The 27,400-nt window shown below is 43.2% G+C and overlaps 1 protein-coding gene across 2 annotated transcripts in view; it reads left to right on the top strand.

The window, feature by feature from the left end:
- The window catches only part of SND1 (staphylococcal nuclease and tudor domain containing 1), a 956,786-nt gene that overhangs the window by 750,304 nt on the left and 179,082 nt on the right, over positions 1–27,400 (top strand). For both annotated transcript variants that reach the window (XM_073579241.1, XM_073579240.1), the window contains exon 17: positions 15,762–15,950. In XM_073579241.1, the coding sequence (XP_073435342.1) occupies positions 15,762–15,950 (189 nt within the window). The remainder of the gene's footprint in view (positions 1–15,761; positions 15,951–27,400) is intronic.

Here is a 27,400-nt window from a genome sequence, read left to right as displayed (position 1 = left end):
CATATTGGGAGGCAGTTGTTTACTACCTTCTGCTTATAATTGGCATTGTGCTGCATTTCTCCAGGGTTTCACCTGGCGCTGATTGTTCACCATTGTTCTAGAAGTACCGTGAAACATCATTGTCTTCAGATTTATAACCTAATTAGCAGAAACACAATTTCCATGTATATTAATTTGGTAAGTAAACCAGAACATTTCCATTAAGTGCATAGTGAGCTGTTCTGAAGGCTTGAGACTGGCCTCTGTGTGATAACAGCACATGTGTACTGGGAATTCATGATTATTTTCTTTTCTCCTTGCATTTTTGTTTTGGTTGCTTTAGTCCCTGATATTCGTGGAATAATTTAAAACTTTCTTAAGCCTCATTCAGACATCTATTTTTGCAATTACATGTTTTATCTTTGTTTTACCCAGATACAATATGTACCTACTCTACAGTGGTGCTGTTCACTTGTGTCTGCAAAAAGATCAATGAGACCTCGCAGTCATGGATCAAAATCAACCATACAAGTCTATGAGTCAGTGAAAATCTACATATGTTGTCCATTTTTTAAGGGAACCTGTCATTAAATTAATGCTAGCTGAATCACGGGCAGCATGAATAAGAGTCTAAGCGCCCTTGCAACCAACTGTGTCTTTTTTTTTTCTTTAAGAGAAAGCTTAGTTTGAACATCCGACCACGGACTAAAGGAAAGATTTTCATCAGTGTTGGTTAGTGAGTCCATTTTTAACATCCATGTTTCAGTGATTTTTTTTTTTTAGTATGTAAAAAAAAGTAAATGTTGCAAAGCTTGTCCTAACAATTATAATGATAAAGACAACTTGTCACTAGATTTTTACTGCGTGAACAACAGACTGCATGAATTGCCCTGACTGTACAATTGCAGCTATGTACATTTTTCACTGAAACACCAGAGCAATAGTTTGGCAAGCTGCACAGGCGCTATAAGTAGAGACAAGAATAGTTCGGCGTAGTGCCTGGCTAGCTTCTCCACCCCATTTTCTGAGTGATTAACAAGTCTCTCTTGTGTGTATATAGGGAGAGATTTGACAGTTGACTGGAGCTGTGTGGGGGACAGCAGCCGAGGCCAAACATGCCTGGTTTTAATCATAATCTGTCTCTGAATCATGCTGCCTGTGATTCAGACACCATGTATCTAGTGACAGGTTCCTTTTTAAGTCTGGAGTCACACTAGTGATTTTAAAATCGGTCCAATTCTGTTCCTGCAAAGTCAGACGAGTGTGATGCCGCGGCTCCTGGATACGCGATGTTTACATTAGAAACCAGCGTCGCTGGTCTCTCGCTGCCACACGCAGCGATGCCTGCTGGCCAGCAGGAGACCAACGATCAAAAAATGGCCCAAGCCGATAGAGCACGATCAGCAATACCCAGCAGGGGGGCTGGTCGCTGATCCCCGTCACACACATCAATGTCGCTGGCGAGATTGCTGTGGCGTCACAAAATCAGCGATCTCGCTAGTGAGATCGCTGTGTGTGACGGGGCCTTTAGTCTAGCCTAATGAAGAGACCAGAGTAGTTTTGAAAGCTTGCAATTTGTTACCATCTTTTCAGTTAACCATTAAAAGGCATCTTGGGAAAAACCTCTTAAAGGGAGCTTGTTAGTTCATTCATGATGCCAAATCATGGGCAACACGATTTCGAGAATAACTCGTGCATGCTTAGCGACCATGCTTTTATCTGAAATTCTGCAGCATTTTATGGCGAAACCTAGTTCAAAGCACAGCCAAGGATGAGGTGACTAGACGAACAAATGAAAGTAGGTCCCTTCTTAGCTTGACCAACAGATTTCTCATTCTGTACTGGGAAAAACTGCAGAATTTCAGAGTGAAATATGAATACCTTGAATGCAGGTGGTTCAGGCAGCATGGATCTGCTGACATGTTCCCTTTAAAAACAACATTACAAAAAAAAAAAATTCTGGTAAACTATTCATGTCACCATTCCACTTACATTTTTCATCCTGTTGTCCCTAGTTAATTGGAATATACACATGGACAGGACAATAGGATGATGGTGGATAATAAACTGCATTGTTCTTATGCCGGTAAAGTATCCCATAAAAGAAATACCGTGCGTACCTGGTTTATCAATCCACTGCCATACTTGTGCGTACCCGGGTTACGAATCCACTGCCATACTGTGTGGATCCGGGCTATCAATCCACTGCCATACTGTGTGTATCCGGGTTACCTATCACTGCTGTACTGTGCGTACCCGAGTTACCAATCACTGCTGTACTGTGCGTTCCTGGGTTACCAATCACTGCTGTACTGTGCGTACCCGGGTCACCAATCAAAGCTGTCCTGTTCGTACCTGGGTTACCAATCAAAGCTGTACTGTACATACCCGGGTTACCAATCACTGCTGTACTGTGCGTACCCGGGTTACCTATCCCTGCTTTACTGTGCGTTCCTGGGTTACCAATCACTGCTGTACTGTGCGTACCCGGGTTACCAATCACTGCTGCACTGTGCGTACCCAGGTTACCAATCACTGCTGTACTGTATGTACCCGAGTTACCAATCAAAGCTGTACTCTACGTACCCGGGTTACCAATCACTGCTCTACTGTGCGCACCCGGGTTACCTATCACTGCTGTACTGTGCGTTCCCGGGTTACCAATCACTGCTGTACTGTGCGTACCCGGGTTACCAATCACTGCTCTACTGTTCTTACCCGGGTTACCAATCACTGCTGTACTGTACTTACACGAGTTACCAATCACTGCTGTACTGTTTGTACCCCGGATACCAATCACTGCTGTACTGTATGTACCCGAGCTACCAATCAAAGCTGTACTCTACGTACCCGGGTTACCAATCATTGCTCTACTGTGCGTACTCGGGTTACCTATCACTGCTGTACTGTGCGTTCCCGGGTTACCAATCACTGCTGTACTGTGCGTACCCGGGTTACCAATCACTGCTGTACTGTGCGTACCCGGGTTACCAATCACTGCTGTACTGTACTTACCCGAGTTACCAATCACTGCTGTACTGTTCATACCCCGGATACCAATCACTGCTGTACTGTATGTACCCGGGTTACCAATCACTGCTGTACTGTGCGTACCCGGGTTACCAATCACTGCTGTACTGTGCGTACCCGGGTTACCAATCACTGCTGTACTGTGCGCACCCGGGTTACCAATCACTGCTGTACTGTGCGCACCCGGGTTACCAATCACTGCTGTACTGTGCGCACCCAGGTTACCAATCACTGCTGTACTGTACGCACCCGGGTTACCAATCACTGCTGTACTGTGCGCACCCGGGTTACCAATCACTGCTGTACTGTGCGCACCCGGGTTACCAATCACTGCTGTACTGTGCGCTCCCGGGTTACCAATCACTGCTGTACTGTGCGCACCCAGGTTACCAATCACTGCTGTACTGTGTGCACCCGGGTTACCAATCACTGCTGTACTGTGCGCACCTGGGTTACCAATCACTGCTGTACTGTGTGCACCCGGGTTACCAATCACTGCTGTACTGTGCGCTCCCTGGTTGCCAATAACTGCTGTACTGTGCGCACCCAGGTTACCAATCACTGCTGTACTGTGTGCACCCAGGTTACCAATCACTGCTGTACTGTGTGCACCCAGGTTACCAATCACTGCTGTACTGTGCGCTCCCTGGTTACCAATCACTGCTGTACTGTGCGCTCCCTGGTTACCAATCACTGCTGTACTGTGCGCACCCAGGTTACTAATCACTGCTGTACTGTGTGCACCCAGGTTACCAATCACTGCTGTACTGTGCGCACCCAGGTTACCAATCACTGCTGTACTGTGCACACCCGGGTTACCAATCACTGCTGTACTGTGCACACCCGGGTTACCAATCACTGCTGTACTGTGCACACCCGGGTTACCAATCACTGCTGTACTGTGCGCTCCCGGGTTACCAATCACTGCTGTACTGTGCGCTCCCGGGTTACCAATCACTGCTGTACTGTGTGCACCCGGGTTACCAATCACTGCTGTACTGTGCGCACCTGGGTTACCAATCACTGCTCTACTGTGCGCTCCCGGGTTACCAATCACTGCTGTACTGTGTGCACCCGGGTTACCAATCACTGCTGTACTGTGCGCACCTGGGATACCAATCACTGCTGTACTGTGCGCACCTGGGTTACCAATCACTGCTGGAAGTCTTCATCGCTGCTTCTGACTTTGAGCGGCCTGGTTATTCCTTTCCAGCTATCAATAAACAAACAATTTACAAATGCTCTGCACTTTCTTCCCAAACACCCTGGATGAACCAGAATGTAAGTTTATCATCTAAAAATACTGTACAGTATATGAGCCTGAGGTCCTGAATCTCTAATGGAAAAACAATACACATTTACTCCTTCACTGATTTCCCTGTGCCGGTACATTCATTTTTCATAATACACAATGAGACAAATTAAAAGCTTGTGTGTGCGTGGGGATGTATCATCTGAAGGTCGCCCTCCCTCTGCCCTGAATGCTGGCGATTTACTGCAGCTCAGGGCCATATTTCTAACGCAGCCACAATTTATTTTATGAAGTAATTTATTTTATTTATTTTTTCAGCTTTGGCAAGACACAAAAGTTGCATATTTCAGGGAGTTGTCAGGAAAAGTGCTCTGTTTCAAGGTTTTATATGAGGGTTATTTACTGAAGCAGCAGAATTCGCAGCTAATGTCAGGCAGAAGTATTGAGGACAGAACAAGCATGGTTCATCACGGCAGCGCCTTGTCCCACTCTTGGCCAACGAGAAAATGAATGGACTTGCTATAAATCAGATCAGCTTAGTAATACATGGTGCTTACCCTGACAGCTGCTCTTCTGTTAATGGATGCTCGGTACGTGGACCTGCCATTTGTGCACCATTTTTATTTTAAAGCAGAATACGCACAATGTGGCTTTTATGGTGACACCTTAATTTTAAGTCATATGTCCATTGACACACAAAAATCAGGAAGATCCTGCCACTATTTTCTGAAATGCAGCTATTCATTAATGTTGCATGAAAAAAATCCAACAGTTTGCTCCATGTCCCTGACGCTTGGGAGTCTTTTTAGTGAAAGGGTACATTCACGTAGATCTGCTGTAGATATTTCTGCAACCCAAATTCATTACTAATCATCTATATGGCTACACCCCCACAGTCAGTAATTGGCAGCGCTTTGGACGCAGCACATGTCCGCTGCGTCCCAAGTGCTGCCAACTTTTGAACGCAGGTGAATCCGCATGTGTTCATTCAACCGTGCGGATTCACCACTCCCAATACATTGTACAGTTGAAATTTATCTTGCAGAGACTCTGTCTGGAAAGACGCTCCCGCCTGTCCGTCTCCGCATGTGAGCCGTAGGCATTGGTGCACACAGTGGATGTGGGATTTCTTGAAATCTCATCTGGATGCTGTAGATGTTCACAGCGTTTACTGACCGTGGGAGCGTACCTAACAAGTTGTTTTGATCTTTTCTTTTCTTTATTTTTTTTTTATATAGCGCTAACAAATTCCGCAACGCTTTACAGTTTGCACACACTGAGCCACCGTGACGCCCATGCAAAGCAAGTAGACTGTTGCAAGCCCCATTCACATGAATAAGACAGTCACAGAAATGTCTGCAACTAATCCAGTGTGATTAGCATTAAAGGGGTTTTCTCATTATCATAAATGGGTAAAATTGCAAAGAACTTTTAAAACTATACCTCTAATTGAGAATCCTCTTTGTTCTTAATAAGGGATGAATTTGAAATCTTTCTATTGCTTGCAGTATAGGTTATTCGCCACTGATGCAATGAGCGCAGCATTTGTAAGATATTCGCTATTACCTTGTAAGTGCTGCTCTGAAGCTGAACAGATCATTGGATCTGGCCAATTTCAGTGACTCTGCGCTTCCCTGATGCTGCAGAGGTAAAACCGCTATTGCTTGCAGCATGAAAGAGTAAGGGTGTGTGCACGCTGCAGATTTTTCCTCGCGGATTTGGCAAAAACCGCAGGTAAATCCGCAGGTCAAAAGACCTGCGGTTTATCTGCAGCTTTTCTGCGGTTTGACACCAGCCATGGAGCCGGTGCCAAACTGCAGCGGAATCCACACAAAGAATTGACATGCTGCGGTTTTTAAACCGCAGCAAATCAGCACTGAAAAATCTGCACCGTGGGCACTGCGGTTTTTAATTTCCATTGATTTTAATTGTACTGTACACTGCAGCAGAAACTGCTGCGGATCCGCAGGACCAAAACCACTGCGGATCCGCAGCGTGTGCACACACCCTAAGCCGTTTGGGCCAGCGGCTCAACCATGCTGCAATCCGAACTGTCAATCAGCCAAGAGCGCATCACCCTCCAGCAAGCAAGAGGCTGGGAGTGGTGCGCATCAGATCAGTCAATCATGGTGTATGGGAATCTGTGTGTATTTGGATATTAAGAGAGACTATCCCTAGCCATAGGTTGTGTATGGTTTTGTAATTAAGCCCTATTGAAGTAGCACCTAAATATCATGCCAAGAGCCCATTGAGACATGCCACAATTTTGTTTCTTTTGGATCTGTGCAGAATCTGAGCATACATAGTATTATACAGTAGAACCCCTATTACAGAGCTATATTATGACCGGACACCTAATGTTAGGTGATCTAGGGTGCCCACACACCGTGAGCAACTATAGGAAACAGCAGTTGCTTCTATCTTGTATACTGTGCTTGACGCCTGATATGTCGCTTTTGTACTATGGGCATTAGTACTAGGCTGCACTCAATAATGGTAGTGAAAAAAGGCATGCCTTGGTCAGTGACCCAGTTCTTGCCCACAGGTGGGCAGCATTCAGATTTTTTCATGTATTTTCTCTAACCGTGTCATAGGTGCAGTGTTCACGAAAAAAATGAAACTGAGAAATGTCCATTTTTGATCTGAGTCACAAATAAAGTCTGGCCCTGACCCATTAAGGCCTCTTTCACACTTCAGTTTTTTACAATCAGTCACAATCCGCCAGGTTTTGAAAAAAACGGATCCTCAATTTTTTTTTGAGGATCTGTTTTTTTCCCCATTGACTTTCATTATAGGCGGATTGTGACGGATTGCCGTCCGTTGCATCCGTTTTTTTTTTTGCGGATCCGCCAAAAGTTGCTGTCCGTCACCATCCTCAAAGATTTCAAGACGGAGCTTGCAACGTTTTTTTCTCTGGCGGATCCTCCAGACATTCATTTAACCCGAAATTCTTTCTGGTTGCCGGACCAAAAAAAAAAAAAATCTCTCTCTCTCTCTCTCTTCCTTTAAAATTCTTCATTTGTCGGATCCGTCAAAAAAACGGATGGGTGGCATCCGTTGTTATCAGTTCTAAAACGGATCCGCCATCCGTCCTTTTGGCGGATTTTGACTGATGCAAAAAACTGAAGTGTGAAAGAGGCCTTAGATTGATATAGTACAGACTTAATGAATGGGGCTGCTTAAGATGCGCATATTTCGGGTAGATGTGCATCTGGAGTACATTTCTGGAGTAAGTTGCACAACTAACATGACATAACTTTTCGTGAACATGAATGAGCAGGCGTAACCATACCCTGTCCAGCTCATACCCCACCCACATTGGCATAGCTGTTTGGGAAAATGTCACAATACCGCCTTTTTATAAGGTGTTTTACAACAGAGTTCTGGCTTACGCACCTTGATGAATCAGACCCTATGAGATTGTGAAATTCACGGATAGATCCCAGATGCTATCCATGTGCAATCCTTGTGCTGTCTGCTTTTAGTAATGTAGTAGGCAGCACAAGCTTTGCATATTTTATTTGGCATAAGAAAAAGTCACTTCACGATAAAAACTGACACACTGATTAAACACCAATGAAAATATGATAAAGCACACTAAAATTTGATCCTTTTTTTCAGCTATCATAAAAAAAACAAATATGTGAAAGGGCCCTTCTCTCTACAAAACATGCATGTCGAAAGTTCTAATTCCCAGTCATGTTTTGAAATGACAGGCCAATAACGGGTGTTATCATTTGTAAATGCCCATATGATGCATGGAAAGGACGTTACACTCTTTAGAAATACAACTAGAAAAGGGCTTTACTGTACTTCTGATGGTAAAACAAGAAGGAAAGAGCATCTTCTGTTGTATTGTGCTGTGAAGCAGATATTGGAATGAATGCGCAGGGTGACATTTGTGTGTAATAATACCATTTCCCCGAAAATAAGACAAAGTCTTATATTCATTTTTGCTCCGAAAGTTGCACCATGTCTTATTTTCGGGGGGTGTCTTATTTTCATGAGAAACATTCCAGCGCGCCCTACCCTTACATAAGGAACGTTCTGTAGCGTAAAACCAGTAGTCAGACTTATAGACCGTTCAGCAGAAAAGCAGACAACAAATCAAAGTAACACACTACGGTACGGTACTGTAATTGCCCGACTCCCACACAGGGTCACAAAACATAAGGGCTCTAAAATGGCTCCCACATACTTTCTGGACACTGTACCGCTACCGTAACAATCACCCACAGCAGTTCCTTTACCGTAGCAGCCCCATCATCATTTTGCAGCCCCAAATATTCCCATCATCCCATTGCAGCCCCCATCATCCGTTTACAGTCCCCAATACATCACCCCCATCATTCCATTACAGCCCCCATCATTCTACAGTACAGTATTGCAGCCTCCCATCATCCCACATCATCCCACTGCAGCCTTCCATCATCCCGGTATCCCACTGCAGCCTCCCATTATCACAGTATCCCACCGCAGCCTCCCATGTGTGTACCGTACACACACAGACACACACACACACACCCAGACACACACACACCCAGACACACACACACAGACTTTCACTTTCTTACTGGTTTCCTCCACGGTGCTGCTTTCAGTGCTTTGGTGGTGCAGGAGCCCTTGGCCAATCACAGCCCAGGAACAATCAGAGGCTATGGATGACCCATGGTTCCTGCGCTGTGATTGGCGCAGGGTTCATGGGCGGAGATCGGCACACAGCTCCGAGGCTGTGATTAACTCCTGCGAACAGCGCCGGCTGCAATGGCGGGTACCGGAGGACAGCGGGGACAGCGGGAGCGAGACACAACTGCATGCCTTATGCACAGAACAAGGTATGCTTTATTTTCAGGGGGGGTGCCTTATATTAGCAGGCACAGTGCTCCCCCTAGCATGCCTTACTTTCGGGGGGCGCCCTATTTACGGGGAAACAGGGTATTAACCCCGACCAATGACGCCACGTAGGCATCATGAAAACCTGTGCCAATCTGACCAGTGACGCCTATGTGGCGTCATGACTTCAAAGCCCCCCTGCGGGTCGGGTGACCGGGGTCACTAAAAGGTCACCCGACCCGCAGATACAGGGGGCTTTGTTATTCACCACGGGGGCGTGGATTCGCCCCCACATGGCTACGATCGCTCTGATTGGCTGTTAAAAGTGAAACAGCCAATCAGAGCGATAGTAATATTTCATGAATGAAAATTGATGAAATATTACAATCCAGCCATGGCCGATGCTGCAGTAGCATCGGACATGGCTGGGGGCCCACATCCGACCCCCCCACGACTCACGGGGCCGATTGGCCCCCGATACCGACAGACGGAGGCAATGTGCCGCCGCCGTCATGATCTGCTCCCCTCCCCCTTCTCTCTGCACCCCCCACCTTCCGACCCCCCCCCATACCCCCCGCCCCCGGTACCTCCGATGTCCCTCTTCGGCGTCCTGCTTCATGGGCGCCACCATCTTGGAAAATGGCGGGCACATGCGCAGTGCTCCCGCCAGCTGCAGATTCATTCATTCATTTCAATGTTTATAAAATTGCTTGACATGCTTTGTTTGGTGGTGAGTTGTAAAATTGGATTTAATTGTATGTGCTTCCAGAACAACTAACAATATAGACACCTTAATAGCAACCAATGTCATTATCTAGTTTTCCTTGAGTTCTAAACCTAGGTGTGCAGACACTTGACAACACCAATATAAGTTTAGATGGCTGTAGTATTGGTTGTCAGCAGTAACAACAGCTTACTTGAATCTTTAATAGAATATTGCCACCTATATTTTTTCTATTAATTATACCCAAATATTGAACCATGCTTCAATTTATTTATTTTTTTATTTTTAGTACCTAGTTATGAAGTCAGCCATCTGGGTAAAGCTGCTGCTCTCCTCTGTTATCAGCTTTCACAGAATCAGTAGCCATAGTAACTTGTAGACTGGAGGTGTTAATTGTCTGAGTGTTTTCTAGTCATGCTTTGTGACAAGTGAAGAAATATAGAGAAAGGATTATTTATGTGACCACTGTCTACTGTGAATCATGGATCCTGTGTTTATCTATACATAAATGTTAAATTATCACACCTATGTAGTACTGTCTTTGATGATCAGTCACTGCTGTGAACTGACCAGTACAGAAAATACTTTCCAAAACTTTTCTCATGCTGCACCAGTTCTCTGGAATGCATTATCCCAATCAGACTCATTTTTTGTGTCTACATCTTTAAGCATTCCCTGAAACAATGTCTTTTTAGACAGGCTTATCACATCACTCTACCATTTCTCAGTTTTGCCTTATTACATTTTCTTCCTCTGGATTTGGTCATTTCTTTTATCAGTATCCCACACACTGCATAAACTCAGTAGATCTTTTTATATGTATATACAATATCAGTAACAGTAAAAATTGCTCATGGAAAACAAGTAGCATGATCAACGAAGGAGTGTATGAATCAAATAATGTTATACCGTGTCCATAATACCACTATATACAGTGCTTTGTGAAAGTATTCGGCCCTCTAGAACTTTTCAACCTTTTCCCACATATCATGCTTCAAATATAAAGATACCAAAAGTAAATTTTGGGTGAAGAATCAACAAGTGGAACACAATTGTGAAGTTGAAAGAAATTTATTGGTTATTATAAATTTTTGTGGAAATTCAAAAACTGAAAAGTTTGGGACTAGTAAAGACAAATCGTCATAAACATATATTCAAAAGGGAAAAAAAAAACAACAATCCAAAATTCCAAGATAGTATTGAAAAATACAACAAATCTTTATTAGATAGTAAAATATACAGGCAGGGCGGACAGGAAGCATACATACATGTAGAGCATGTGTGCATGGGGCACACAGGATAGGAGCTATTGCATGTGTGTATAACAAATGGCTGAGACGGACAATGTGTAATAATGGTATATATTACAAGCAAAACCCAGCAGTTTCAACCAAGTGGTATGGTGTCAAAAATCCATATGTATGTAAGCAACAGTGCCGAATATTAGGGGAAAGTTGAATGGTGTATTACCTTAAATTGACATGAGTACAGGAGCTCCAAGATACTTGCGTGTCCACCCTGATATGTGTTTCGGACCAGCCTTTGTCAAGGGGCATGCATGTACTTGGTGCCCCCTGTAGGTAATATACCATTCAACTTTCTGCTTATGTTCACCACTGTTGCTTGTGTGTCCATACCATTTAGTTGAAACTGCTGGGTTTTGCTTATTAGTCATTTGTTATACACCACACATGCAATAGCTCGTATCCTGTGTGCCCCATGCACACTTTTCTCTACATGTATGTATGTTTCCTGTTCCCCATGCCTGCATATTTTACTATCTAATAATGCTTTGTTATATTTTTCAATACTGTCTTGGACTTTTGGATCATTTTTTTTTTCTTTTGAATATCAGTAAACGGTTTGGACTCAACTATTCATGCAGTGGTTTTCCTTGTCCTTATTGGATTGTGCGCATTGTAGATTCCGACTGAAACTGAAGGCAGCAAAACCACCGGGCTATACATATGAAAACAAAGAGTAAAGAAACACTTGTGAAACAAGAATGTGTTAAACCTTGGATTCTTCAAAGTACTCCTGTTTTACTTTGATTAAAGCATTACACATCCATGGCATTTTCTCAAGCAGCTTCATGAAGTTGACACTTGAAATTGTTTTCCAAAATTTCCTTGAGGTGCCGAGCATTTGTTGACCGCTTTGCCTTCACCCTGTGGTCCCATTCATCCCAAACTATCTCAGTTGTGGAGACCATGCCGTCTGACACACCTCTCCGCCCTCTCTTACATTGTGTCATAGACCTTACATAGCCTGTTGGTGTGTTTAAGGTATTTTTTTCTTTGCAGAAACTTTACCATAAAAGTCTGCTTGTTGTCTCCACTGGATAGTTGATGTTGGGATTAGTGATGAGCGAGTATACTCGTTACTCGAGATTTCCCGAGCATGCACGGGTGATCTCCGAGTATTTGGATGTGCTCGGAGATTTAGTTTCTGGCGCCGTAGCTGCATGATTTGCGGCTGCTAGACATCCTGAATACATGTGGGGATTCCCTAACAAACAGGCAATCTCCACAAGTATTCAGACTGTCCAGCAGCCACAAATCATGCAGCTGCGGCGGCAGAAACTACATTTCCGAAAAAAATTCCAAAGCACATCCAAATACTCGGAGATCACCCGAGCATGCTCGGGAAATCTCGAGTAATGAGTATACTCGCTCATAACTAGTTGGGATGTGTTTGCTGCTTCATGTCTGTGCATAATTTCTGAGAGATTCTTATCTAAGGTGCTGTCAATTTGTGGTTTTTGAGGCTGGTAATTCTGATGAGCTTATCCTTTGCAGCAGAGATAATTCTTGTTCTTAATCTTGCTTCCTTGCGGCAGTCTTCATGAGCGCCAGTTTCAAGATAGCAATTGATGGATTTCATGATGGAACTTGAAGATAACTTCAAGGTTCTAGCATTTTTTTTCCAGATTGATTGACTTTCATGTCCCGAAGTAATGATGGGCTGTTGTTTCTCTTCACTTGGTTGAGTGGTTCTTTCCATACTCTGGCTTAGAACTGTTGTGGAATAGTGATCCACAGTTCCATACAGTACTGAGCAACAGTACCTCTCCAAAACGTACCTGATGGTTGCAAATAATTTCAGGCAGTTAGTGAATTCACAATGGAACACTTGGCGACGCATACCTGTTCATTGGAAGCCAATCGAGGTTGCTACCTATGAAGCTTCCTGAGAGAATGCCATGGGTGTGTAAAGCTGTCATCAAAGGAAGTACTTTGAGAAATATAAGGTTTAACACATTTTGCTTTTATGTTTTTCTTTACTTCTTGTTTCCATATGTGTTCTTTCATGGTTTTGCTGCTTTCAGTCTGAATGTACATTGTGCAAATTCCAATAAGTACACGGTAAACCATTGCATCAACAGGTGTGTCCAAACTTTTGACCAGTACGTATACAGATTCTGGATGGTGACTCTCATTTTAGTATAGGCCCTCAGTCCTCTTGTTTGTATTGCTGAGTGTGTTACTTTGTTACTTGTAATGTCTGATTGTATTTGTTGCCTGTATTTTGGGTCCCTGTCTTTCAAGTAGCTCATAGACCATGATAGCATCCAAGTGAAGCTGAACTCCGCCCCGCTGTTGCTAACCCTTTAATTGCTGATGTTAATTTCTAGCAGCGGCATTTAAAATGCTTCCGGGGTGGCTTGCCATTCCAAGTGCCCATCACCCCTTTTGCGATTGCTTGTGTGGTGCCGATATGTTGCCATGGCAGACGGGGATCTGCTGAAGACCCCTGTTCTTGCCATCCTATAGCTGGCTTTCGTAGGAGACCATGATTTTTATTGTATACTACAATGCTATATTATTACAGTATATAATACAAGCAATTGCAAATTCAAGTCTCCTAAGCAAAATATCAAAATGAAAAAAGTTTTAAATTTTGAATTGCCGCCCTCTTCAACCCATTAAAAAAAGCATAAATTAATAAATGTATTTGGTATCTCCCTGTTCATAAAAGTCTGGTTTGTAAAAATATATTAGTTCTTGATAGCTCGTGAGGACCTGAAACATTCATACAGGTTCTGAATAAAAGAATCAAGATTCACATGTGAGTGCCAGGAGTTCTTCTCCTATATCAAAATATATTATCAACCCGATTGGTAAACGGCGTAACAAAGAAAGAGAATTTAAACTGCTGAATTTCTGTTTTCCAGTTGTTACTACACCGAAAAAAATCTGTCATCCGAAGACTGAAAACATTACATGGTGGCACAAGCAATTTTTTTTTTACATTTACGAATTTCTAAAAAAAAAATTCCAGTTAAATAAACCAAAAAATATTTCGATGTTTGGTATTTGTAAAATTGTACTGACCTGGAGAATCCTATTGCCAGGCTTTTTTTTTTTTTTACCTCACAGTGAATGCTGTCAAAACAAATCCCCAAAAGCATTTGCAAAATTGCATTTTTAGAGCAATTTCACCTCACTTGAATTTTTTTCTCGTGCTCTAGTACATTGAATGGTGTAATGATTTGTGTCATTCAACGCTTGTCCTACCAAAAACAAGCCCTCCTATGGCTATGTGAACAGAAAAATAAAAAAGTTATGGCTATTGGAATAAGAGGCATAGATGTAAATACGTATGTCCCCCCAAAAAATTGAGAAAAGTATTCAAGGTGTGATACCTTTATTGGCTAACCAGAGAAATTATATGGTTAGCCATCTCTGGTTAGCCAATAAAGGTATCACACCTTGAATACTTTTCTCAATTTTTTTGGGGGGACATAAGTATTTACATCTATTTTTCTGGCTAACACGGTACCACACTATTATTTTGTATTGTACATCGGAATAAGAGGCAGAAACAGCAAAAACACACACAAAAAAAGCAAAAACCGGAAAAGTGCCTGGTCAGGAGGGAGGTTGAATAAGTTTCACGTAAAATAAAGATGCGGACCATAATATTAGTCTCGGAGCATGAACAGCTAAGTTATTTGAAGTTGAATATCAGATTTATTTTATGGTCCATTAACCCTGATGGCAGTATGAACCCTCAGGTTCTTTCTGTCTTGCCAAATGTGTCTCTGTCAGGCGTTGCATTCGCCCCTGCCATATTTGTGATCTGTGTGACACTGGTTTATTAGAGATAAAATAGTGTTTTGTCCCTACTGTATAAGTGCACAGCCATTAAACAGTCACCTTGTGCAAATGTCATTTCATCTTGTGAGGTTTTACAGAATTTGACACAGTCCAGAAATAATTGGGATATCTTGGCATGTGTGTTTTCCTTTCCAATTATTTACCAGCATGCGCTGTGTCGTCTTACTTTGCTTCTGGAGCTACGGCCTTTCGTTACGGGATAAAGATTGATTACTTTACTGTATCTGTGACAAGGACGATGGCTCTTGCTATGTCATGTTTGGTTTGAGCATTAGAATCTGATTGTATCGATTGCCCTTGCCTTCTGGAACACATCGGTCATTGACAGAAGTTGCTTTCCAGGCCAGTAGGACAAAGTAAGGTCTATAAAGTAGAAGATAAGATTGACCTGTACGTTGTTGTGATTTGAAAGAGGTAGTGTTTAATAGGTGCATTATATCTTAAAGTTAGGATTCCATCACACCTGATGAACATGTGGCTGATTCTTACTGGGTGGTTTTACATGAAGAAGTGATGGTTGTTGCAATGATTTTTGTACAACTGCGCAAGTGAAAATAATGCAAACCTGGAAAGGCGTTATTTTGATCACACGATTTATGTATAAAACCTCAGTAAAATCTACATCTATTTAATGTAGTGGTGCTATCTGTTTCATTACCGATTAATGTGATCTCACCCTTGGGTCTTCCAAGTGATTGGTGGGCTTGATTATATGTTGAGTAGCTACATATCATGGCTTATGATTTTAAATGAGTAGGGTTTTTTGTTGAGCTTCAAACAAGCATGTATTACACTGATTGCTTTTGTTTTTACTTTTTTCCAGGTGGAGGTGGAAGTGGAAGCAATGGACAAGGCTGGCAACTTCATTGGTTGGCTTCACGTGGATGGTGTCAACTTGTCAATTGCTCTTGTTGAACATGCCCTCTCGAAGGTCCATTTCACTGCAGAGCGCAGCAACTATTATAAAACTCTCATTTCTGCAGAAGAAGCAGCCAAACAAAAGAAAGAGAAGGTAGGCATGTGATTCCAAAATGTAGAGCACTTAAGTATTGTGCACTTCAAATCCAAAGCTAGTATAAAGGCTGCTAGCAGCAGGCATCCTTTTGTCGGCCAAACATTTACTGTCGCCCTTCATGGCAATGATCAAGTGGTTATGGGACTAAAGGCCCCGTCACACTAAGCAATATCGCTAAAGCATCACCGATTTTGTTACGCAGTAGCCATATTGCTAGCGATATCGCTATGTGTGACACTTACCCCCGACCGGCTCCCCCGCTGGGTATCGCTGATCGCGTGAGAACGTCCTGGGCCGTTTCTCGTCGGCCGCTTCCTGCTGGGCTTCCTGCTGGCGCCGACGAGCGATGCGTGGATGCAGGCGGGAGGACGTCTTCATCGCCGTGTCTGACAGTAATGACCGTTGCTGCATCGCTGGCGAGATCTGCTTGTTTGGCAGCTCACTAGCGACCATTTAGCGATGCACCAGCGATCCTGACTGGGTCATATCGTTGTCGGGATCACTGGTGCATCGCTAAGTGTGATGGGGCCTTAAAATGAAATGTTGCAAAGAATGTGTCAGTGGGGAAAAGGAATGAAAGACATTTCTTGCCTGACAAAATCTGCTAGCGCCCCTGATCCAGTGATAACTGCTGATCTATCCAGTAGCAATGGATATTCCCAACTGCCCACTTAGAAGAGCTAGCCATTGGCCAGCTTTATTCAGACTTCCCCTCACACAGGAACTATTAATCTGGCAGAGCGTTCATGGTGCCAGGCACCTCTGGCAGCAGCTTATCTACCCCAAAAACAAATTGATATCTCTTGGGGAAAAGTTGCAAGGGCTCAATACTCATTAGATTGGTGGCCAGTCCCGCTGAAGTCTACGGGTTTACCTATCTTTCATCAAATGTGTTAAGGTCCTTAAAGTGGAAAACCATTTCAAAGAGGACTCTAGAATCCAACACAAAGCTCTGCACTTTTCGATATGAAGATTAATGGGGCAGATGTTTTTTGTGATCTGTCTGACGTGCTCGTCAGTGTTTTGTGTTTAACTTTAATCATGTAAGTTTGTAGATTAGGACAGAACTATGGCATAAATATAATTACTCTGTACAATTTGTAAAAGGTTGTGAAGTTGATCATTCGGGCAATGAACACTTGTGGTTTCTCATTTTCTTGGAGGTGACAGGAGACAGAAAATCTGTAGTACGATTGTAATCTCTGGCAAGCTGCTCCTGTGCTTCTGTAAATCCCATTTCATACAAACGCCTGCTTAGTGTACTAAACCTGGTTAAAAAGACTAAACTCTACATTTGGGAGTCTCAACAGATGTTGATCTCTGTGACAAAAGAAAGTTTAAATCAAAAGATCTGATGAATATTTACATCCATTAAACCAGGCTAAGGTTGGATTATCAGGAAAAGCTGCGTTCTAAAATAAACTGCAGATTCCTATGAAATAGAATAATATTATGACACAGTGTTCTAGAATGAATACCTCGGGATGGAGACTATTATGTGAAGCTGGCCCCCGCCCCCCACAAACCGTACAGGTGACTGACACCCTGCTTTTATTCCAACTAGAACATTAGCAGATTCTCCATATTAGTAAATACAAATCTCTGCTTATTATGTCCCCACGGAGCCTAAATACAATCATACCATGTTTTTTGCCATCACATCTCTATCTGAATAGACTGTTAGGCTCGGGCTTTACTGCAATCTATAGCCACAAAGCCTCAGATTGTAAATGCCTAAATAACATCTAATTATATTGAATGTGGCTTACTGAAATCCACGGTAGCATGGTAACTTGCAGGGCCAAAAAAGCGACACATCCACCGTTGGTTATGTGCACACATTAAGTATTTGCTGTAGACATTTCTGCTTAAAAAAAAAAGCATTGTTGTGCTTGTTTTTATGCATTTTTTCCCATTTATTTGAATGGGTGGAAAACACTGCAAAAACGCTGAAAGAATTGTCGTACTTCAGATGTGAAACTGCTTCAATTCAAAGGAAAAAATAAGCAACGTGTGCATGAGAATTCTGAAAACTCATTCACTGTGCTGGGAGAGTAAAATGCTGCAGACAGAACTATTGAATGATGAGTCACGTGACTACCGGCAGCTGCACTGACTTGTTCACATGCGGGCTTGACACCATTGGTCCAGTAAGGTTTTTAAACCATTTTTTAACCATTTATGGCATGCTACAGTGTAAAATTGGATTTTTATCCTACATTTCTGACAACTGCTGTATGGGAGAACTAAACAAACAAAACCACACTGTAATGTCCTTGCTTGGTGCTACCAATGCCCATGTATTTGGTCCTATGCTGGTCTTTGTACCACCTAGCCTCCTAGCGCTCAAAGCCACTAGGTTTTTTCACTGCAGAGGGTTCACAGAGGAAATTCACAGCACATAAAGCTGTGGATTTGCCACTTCAAATAGGGTTAAAAAAAATATATAATACTGCCTGATCCTCAGCCATTCTTTGTGCAACCCAAACCATAACCCAAAGAAATTGTGAATTTATCCTTGTAACGGCTGTCAATCTATAGCAAAATCCACAACTAATAGGAATTGTTTTCGATTTTGTCTTATCTGTTGAACTCAATAGGAAACATTTTCAGTATAAAGTGACATGCTGCAGATATGATACACATGTGGTAAAAATTGTTGGTACCCCTCTTTTAATGACAGAAAAACCCATAATGGTGACAAAAATAACTTGAATCTGACAAAAGTAATAATAAATAAAAAATCTATGAAAATGAACATGTGGAAGTCAGACATTGCTTTTCAACCATGCTTCCAAAGAATTAAAAAAAAAAATAAAACTTATGAAATAGGCCTGGACAGAAATGATGGTATCCTTAACTTAATATTTTGTTGCACAACCTTTTGAGATGATCACTTCAATCAAATGATTCCTTTAAGGCTGAGTTCACACGTGGCGTTTTTTTCGCGTTTCCGCAGCGGTTTTAACCACGCGATTTTGCCGCGAAAAATAAGCATCCCATGCATTCCTATGGGATTCCGCAATGCTGTGCTAATGCTGTGGTTTTTACCGCGGCGGAATCGCTTTGCAGTAAAAAACGCAGCATGCTCATTAATTTTGCGGAATCGCGGCGATCCCTCACCCATAGGAATGCATTGTTCCGCTTACTTCCCGCATGTGGCTGTGCCCACCATGCGAAAAGTAAGCAGAACATTTGCGGATGGTACCCACGATCCGGAGGAGGGGAGACTCTCCTCCGGGCTTTGGGTACCATATCCCTGTAAAAAATAGAATTTAAAATAAAAAATATTGTTGTTCTTACCTTCCGGCGTCCCGCGCAGCATTCCCGCCTCTCTCCACGCTCTCGTTCCCAGTAATCCTTTGCGAAAATGCCCGCGATGACGTCCTTTCTCGCGGGATCGCGAAGTCTCGCGGTCATTCGCGCGACGTCATCGCAAATTACCGCGATACGTCGCGATCCCGCGTGACGTACATCATCGCGGGCATTTTTGCAAAGGATTACTGGGAACGAAAGCGTGGAGAGAGGCGGGAAGGCTGCGCGGGACGTCGGAAGGTAAGAATAACACCATTTTTTTTTTTTTTTTTAATATTTTTTACATTTTATCTTTTACTACTGATGCTGCATAGACAGCCTCAGTAGTAAAAAGTTGGTCACACTTGTCAAACACTATGTTTAACGAGTGTGACCAACCTGTCAATCAGTTCTCCAAGCGATGCTACAGATCGCTTGGAAAACGCTAGCATTTTGCAAGCTAATTACGCTTGCAAAATGCTAGTTTTTTCCGCGGGAATTTAAAATGCTATTTTCCCGCGGAATGGAATTCCGGAACTCTCGCGGTAATTTCCGCGAGAGTTCCGCTACGTGTGAACTTAGCCTAACTGTCAATGAGACTTCTGCACTTTCCGACAGGTATTTTGGCCCACTCCTCAAGAGCAAACTGCTCCAGTTGTCTCGTGTTTGAAGGTTGCTGTCATGGTTCCACCACTCAGTGTGTCTGGGATGCGGTTACTGACAGCTTGGCCATCCAATCTGGCACGGCGGCGTGTTGTTTGACAGCTCGACTGTCCAATCTGAGACTGTGAGGCGTCGGCTATCTCATGTGTTCATTATTCCAGTTAATGGCCATGCTTCTTAACTGAGCTGAGTTTCCCAGAACACTGCCAGACGTACATTCATCTTGTGAGGTTTGTGCTGTGCTTTCCTGTGCCTTGAGTTCTGTATGCTTGATCTGTTGCCTGACCTTAGGCTTCGTTCTGACCATCCACCTGTTTAACCCCTTCAGCTCTGATCCGTTATCCTCCCGGTACTCTGACCTCGGAAATTTACCGGACTACACTTTTGTCTCTTCCTTCTGTTTATGACGTACCCTCCTGGCTTCTGACCTTGGACTCCTTGACCACTCTGACTCACGGCTTGGTCGAGAGAAGTGACTAGCGTCACAATTGGCTTTTCCAGACGGCATGTTTCAGCTCTTTCCAAAGATGCTCAATAGAATTTAGGTCAGGGCTCATAGAAGGCCACTTCAGAATAGTCAAATGTTTTTCTCTTAGCCATTCTTGGGTGTTTGTAGCTGTGTGTTTTGGGTCATTTTCCTGTTGCATGACCCATGACCTGCAACTGAGACCATGCTTTCTGACACTGGGGAGCACATTTCTCTCTAGAATCCTTGATAGTCTTGAGATTTCATTGTATCCTGAACAGATTCTAGACACCCTCTGCCAGATGCAGCAAAGCAGCCCCAGAGCATAACAGAGCCTCCTCCATGTTTTACAGTAGGGACAGTATTCTTTTCTTGATAGGCTTCATTTTTCTGTCTGTGAGCATAGAGCTCATGTGCCTTGCCAAAAAGTTCCATTTTTGTCTCATCTGTCCATAGGACATTCTCCCAGAAGCTTTGTGGCTTGTCAACATGTAGTTTGGCAAATTCCAGTCTGGCTTTTTTATGATTTTTTACAACAATGGTGTCCTCCTTGTTCGTCTCCCATGAGGTCCACTTTGACTCATACAACGACAGATGATGCAATCTGACACTGATGTTCTTTGAGCTTGAAGTTCACCTTTAATCTGTTTAGAAGTTTTTATGGGCTCTTTTGTTACCATTCGTATTATCCGTCTCTTTGATTTGTCATAAATTTTCCTCCTGCGCCCACATCCAGGGAGGTTGGCTACAGTCCCATGGAGCTTAAATTTCTGAATAATATGTGGAACTGTAGTCGCAGGAACATAGCTGCTTGGAGATGGTCTTATAACTTTGATACACACCATGTCACCAAACAGCACAATGAATATCTGTAGCCCTCTATACAGGCCCACTCACTGATTCCAAGAGTGTAGACACCTGTGATGCTAATTAGTGGACACACCTTGATTTAACATGTCCCTTTTGTCACATTATTTTCAGGGGTACCATCAATTCTGTCCAGACCTATTTTATGAGTTTTCTTTTTTTAAAAATTCTGTGGAAGCATGGTTGAAAAGCAATGTCTGACTTTCATTTGTTAAAGGGAACCTGTCACCCCCCCAGGGCGTTTTTAAGTAAAAGAGCCACCTTCAGCAGCACTAAGACTGCATTCTGTGAAGATGGCTCTTACGTTTCTGATCCCTAGTAATACTGAAATATTGACTTTTATAAATTGCGCCCCATACCTGCATTGAGTCCCATAGGTATGGTTTCTCCCCCTATAATAGCTGCCTCCCAGCCGTCCATCATCCCCCTCTTGCGTTTGTGCGCCGCCTCCTGTCTTGCTGTTATATGCCCGGCGCCTGCGCTATGCCAGCAGTTCTCGGGCATGTGCACTGCGCACGGTGGCTCAGTGGTTAGCACTGCAGCCTTGCAGCGCTGAAGTCCTATGTTCGAATCCCACCAAGGACAACATCTGCAAGAAGTTTGTATGTTCTCCCCGTGTTTCAGTGGGTTTCCTCCGGGTACTCCGGTTTCCTCCCACATTCCAAAGACATACTGATAGGGAATTTAGATTGTGAGCCCCATCGGGGACAGTGATGATAATGTGTGCAAACTGTAAAGCGCTGTGGAATATGTTAGCGCTATATAAAAATAAAGATTATTATTATCTGACATCAGGCTATCGCGCCTGCATGTTGCGGAGGCCTCAGATACCACCCCGCAGTGTGTTAAGATGTATTCACACTGTGGGGCTGGGAATCTGGTGCCTGCGCAGTGATCATCTATAGCTGCGCCTGCCCCCATCTCCCTCCTCCTCTTTCTCTTTCCTCGGCAGCATCTGATGAGCTGACCTGCCAGCTGAGCTCCCCACCCGCATTTCACTATAGCTGGGGGCAGGCTCAGCTATAGATGCTCACTGCGCAGGCGCCAAATTACCAGCCCCGCAGTGTGAATACATCATAACACTGCGGGGTGGGATCTGGGGGCTCCGCAACACGCAGGCACGGTAGCCGGATGTCCGTTCCCGGGCAGCACGCACTGTGCATGCCCGAGAACTGTTGGTACAGCTTAGGCGCCGGGCATGTAACAGCAACACAGAAGGCGACGCACAGACACAAGACGGGGATGATGGACGGCTGGGAGGCGGCTATTATAGGGGGAGACACCATATCTATGGGACTCAAAACAGGTATGGGACGCAATTTATAAAAGTCAATATTTCAGTGTTACTAGGGATCAGAATCATAAGAGCCACATTCAAAGAATGCAGCCTTACTGCTTCTGAAGGTGGCTCTTTTACTTAAAAATGCCCTGGGTGTTGACAGGTTCCCTTTAATTTTAATAGAGTTTTGATTCATTATTAGTTTTGTCAGATTCAGGTTATTTCTGTGACCATTGTGGGTTTTTCTGTCATTAAACGAGAGGTACCAACAATTTTGTTAATGTGTGTACATCCACAGGCCATTTCAGTGCAGGTTCCATCAAGATTTTTGTTCTCCACCGAAGAATGGAAAATTTGCAACATATGGAAAATCCGCCTTGTGGCAACATATCCTAAATTTGTATTCATGTAGCATTTTTAACCACGAAGGAAAGACGCATGTTCTTATTTTTCCAGTGTAATCCACTGCAGAACTTAAAGTTACACCCACTTTTGCAGTTTGGACTGCCTTATGCCCCTGTGCTGATTAGCCCCCATTGTATATGGCTAATCATCAGCTACCTGCCATCGTTCCCTGATGGAAACCGCTTAAGTCACCTATTATGATTTATTTTCTTTAAATCCTCAGTGGTAAATTCAGCTGGTGCATGACCAGCGACTTGGATTTCTTATTGACCACATTGGGCGTCATTTTGTGGATGATGGGAACTCAGATTTCCGTGCAACGTGTGTAGAAATTCATGTGCCAAAAAGCCAACATCTTGTAAGCATATACCCTAAAGCTCCTGTAATTCAGCCCACAACCTCATTCTATCATTATTTTTGTACGGTGTGTCCGGTTCCTATACTCGTAAATGTTCCTAACGTTGGTGTCCTGGAGTAATCAATGTGCCTCGTCCTAGTGTTGTGCAGTCCTCACTGATGATACAAGCCTCATGTATTATTCTGCCTGTAATTTCTAGTTTAAACAGCACAAATCAGCACTTTTCTTCAACTGTTCCGCCTGGCAGCAAAATGTCAAGTTTAGGAATTCTGTTCTGCTGAAATGCACAAACTTTCTAGTCTTTCTCGTTGTATATGCTGTTTACTAGTGGTAGCAATAACGTTCATGAACAGTATATCTAATATCAGGGTTCACATAAGCCATCCTCAGTTTAGCTATGCTTTTTTTTTTTTTTTTTACTATTACTAATGATAGGTCTGCCACATGCCTAGTGTGAACCCCCCCCCCCATAGTACTTGGCACTAGGGTCAACATATGTGGATAAACCATTTTGGTAACCTGTTTAGATGTGTGGCACACAGGTGACGGGGGACTTTTTGTTAGGAAAGATAACAAAAGAAAACATAAAGGAACCAAGATTCATTCAAACACATCTTGAAATAAAGTTCCGCATTTAAAGGGAAGATATACTGTACAGACCAAAAGTTTGGACACACCTCATTCAAAGAGTTTTCTTTATTTTCATGACTATGAAAATTGTAGATTCACTCTGAAGGCATCAAAACTATGAATTAACACATGTGGAATTATATAATTAACAAAAAAAGTGTGAAACAACTGAAAATATGTCTTATATTCTAGGTTCTTCAAAGTAGCCACCTTTTGCTTTGATTACTGCTTTGCACACTCTTGGCATTCTCTTGATGAGCATCAAGAGGTAGTCACCAGAAATGGTCTTCCAACAGTCTTGAAAGAGTTCCCAGATATGCTTAGCACTTGTTGGCCCTTTTGCCTTCACTCTGCGGTCCAGCTCACCCCAAACCATCTCGATTGGGTTCAGGTCTAGTGACTGTGGAGGCCAGGTCATCTGGCGTAGCACCCCATCACTCTCCTTCTTGGTCAAATAGCCCTTACACAGCCTGGAGGTGTGTTTGGGGTCTTTGTCCTGTTGAAAAATAAATGATGGTCCAACTAAACGCAAACTGAATGGAATAGCATGCCGCTGCAAGATGCTGTGGTAGCCATGCTGTTTCAGTATGCCTTCAATTTTGAATAAATCCCCAACAGTGTCACCAGGAAAGCACCATCGCACCTCCTCCTCCATTCTTCACAGTGGGAACCAGGCATGTAGAGTCCATCCGTTCACCTTTTCTGCGTCGCACAAAGACACGGTGGTTGGAACCAAAGATCTCAAATTTGGACTCATCAGATCAATGCACAGATTTCCACTGGTCTAATGTCCATTCTTTGTGTTCTTTAGCCAAAACAAGTCTCTTCTGCTCGTTGTCTGTCCTTAGCAGTGGTTTCCTAGCAGCTATTTTACCATGAAGGCCTGCTGCCCAAAGTCTCCTCTTAACAGTTGTTGTAGAGATGTGTCTGCTGCTAGAACTCTGTGTGGCTTTGACCTGGTCTCTAATCTGAGCTGCTGCTAACCTGCGATTTCTGAGGCTGGTGACTCAGATGAACTTATCCTCCGCAGCAGAGGTGACTCTTGGTATTCCTTTCCTGGGGCGGTCCTCATGTGAGCCAGTTTCTTTGTAGCGCTTGATGGTTTTTTCCACTGCACTTGGGGACACTTTCAAAGTTTTCCCAATTTTTCGGACTGACTGACCTTCATTTCTTAAAGTAATGATGGCCACCCGTTTTTCTTTACTTAGCTGCATTTATCTTGCCATGATACAAATTCTAACAGTCTATTCAGTAGGACTTTCATCTGTGTATCCACCAGACTTCTGCACAACACAACTGATGGTCCCAACCCCATTTATAAGGCAAGAAATCCCACTTATTAAACCTGACAGGGCACACCTGTGAAGTGAAAACCATTTCCGGTGACTACCTCTTGAAACCTATTAAGAGAATACCAAGAGTGTGCAAAGCAGTAATCAAAGCAAAAGGTGGCTACTTTGAAGAACCTAGAATATAAGACATATTTTCAGTTGTGTCACACTTCTTTGTTAGTTCTATAATTCTGCATGTGTTAATTCATAGTTTTGATGAGTTCAAAGTGAATCTACAATTTTCATAGTCATGAAAATAAAGAAAACTCTTTGAATGAGAAGGTGTGTCCAAACTTGTCTGTGTGTCTGTACTGTAATCAGGAAATTACCTTGTATTTAAATAAGGGTTTTGTGTTAAATATTTTTTTAGAAACGTTTTGGCAATATTGATTATTATTTACCGTATTTTTCTGACCATAAGATGCACTTTTTTTCCTCCAAATTTGGGAGGAAAGTGGGGGTGCGTCTTATGGTCGGAATGTAGCATGTGGGGAGGGGGCAGCGACTGAGTGGGATCGCACTAGGATTGCAGGAGGCAGGAAAATGTTGCCTGCTGCAGCAATCCAAGTGAAGTGAATATTCATGAGCCGCTTCCCCGCTCTCCTGTCAGCTGAGCAGTGAGTGGGGAGCAGCAAAGGACAGACCCACATGGTTTCCCCAGTGCCGATTCCTGCAGGAGCTGGGGAGATCTGTGTCCGGTGGAAGAGGGGGCAGGAGCAGAGTGCAGCAGGAGGGATCCATACCTGACTGGCAGCACAGCCAGGGCTTTATGCTGAATGCTTCTGTGGAAGACCTATGGTGAGGTCATGAAGAGGGCGGGCTAGAGCATCACATGACCGCACAAAGCCCTGCCTTTAAATGATGTCATCACAGGTCCTGCAGACACCCCACTACAAACAGTGCAGCTTCCTCTTACATGACCTGTGGTGAGGACATAAGAGGGTACTGTGCGGCCATGTGATGCTGCATTACCTCACCACAGCGTGGCTTCCTAGCTGCAGGACCTGCACTGAGCACAGTGAGCAGCAGCCTGTACAAGAATGATAAGGTTAGTAATTGCAGCACATAAAAATCACTCTGACAACCTGTGGTGAACTCCAACTCCCAGCATGCCATATGATCTGCAGGACATGCTGGGAGTTATAGTTCTCCCATGATATCTTAAAGCAGCACGCCAGTGTTATTTTTCAGTGCTTGGAGTGGTGCTTTAAATATAAGCCCTTTGCCCCCATTCTATACTCGCCCTCCAGCGTCTTCATACAGTACTTTACAGACAACACACTAGTCCCGCAGCACCATCTTCTACCCGTAGCTCCCAACATAATAACATACTATTATATGTGGTGTTAATATATATAATAGTATGTTATTTATGTTATTAAATATTTTGCCACTTTTTTTGGTTCAAATATATTTTTCCCTATTTTCCACCTCTAAAACCTGGGTGCGTCTTATAGTCCGAAAAATACAGTATGTATATATTTTTTTAATTTCCATATCACAATCTATATTCAAAATAAAATCTTACAATATTCACACTGACCACTGGGCTTTTTTTTTTTTTTAGACTAACTTTTTTTCGTTTCAGGAAACAACATATGTACATGAGCCATAATGAGCAGACTCTGACCCTATCTTTTGTATTGAAGTACCTACTGTGCAGAGATTATTGTGAAGGGATTTGGAAACCGGGTCATCTGTGATGTTGCTTATTGTGATTGAGGGTCCTGTGTACTGAGGTGTTATCTATAATTGTAACCTTGCCTCTGCTGATAAATAGCATGCTGAAAACTCTTCTAGAAAGGACACGAAGTATGATTCTAAAAAATAAACCCCTGTAGCTAGATTGAAAATTTTGTTTAATAAAGATCAAGCTATGGTGAAAAAAAACAATTTAAAAAATACATGTAACACAAAAACCTGACTTAAATATTTGGTAATTTTCTGATGATGTATTGAAACGTTAGGGTATGTGCACACGCTGCGGATTCTGCTGCGGATCCGCAGCGGTTTTGGCCCTGCGGATGCGCAGCAGTTTCTGCTGCAGTGTACAGTACCATAATATCCTATGGATATCAAAAACCACAGTGCAGATGGTGCTGATTTTTCCGCGCGGATTTGCTGCGGTTTCTAATCCGCAGAAAGAATTGACAT

The sequence above is a fragment of the Dendrobates tinctorius genome, unplaced genomic scaffold, assembly GCF_039654945.1.
Source record: "Dendrobates tinctorius isolate UK_male_01 unplaced genomic scaffold, ASM3965494v1 ptg000062l, whole genome shotgun sequence".
NCBI classification, from domain to species: domain Eukaryota; kingdom Metazoa; phylum Chordata; class Amphibia; order Anura; family Dendrobatidae; genus Dendrobates; species Dendrobates tinctorius.
This window is presented reverse-complemented; position numbering and strand designations above follow the sequence as displayed.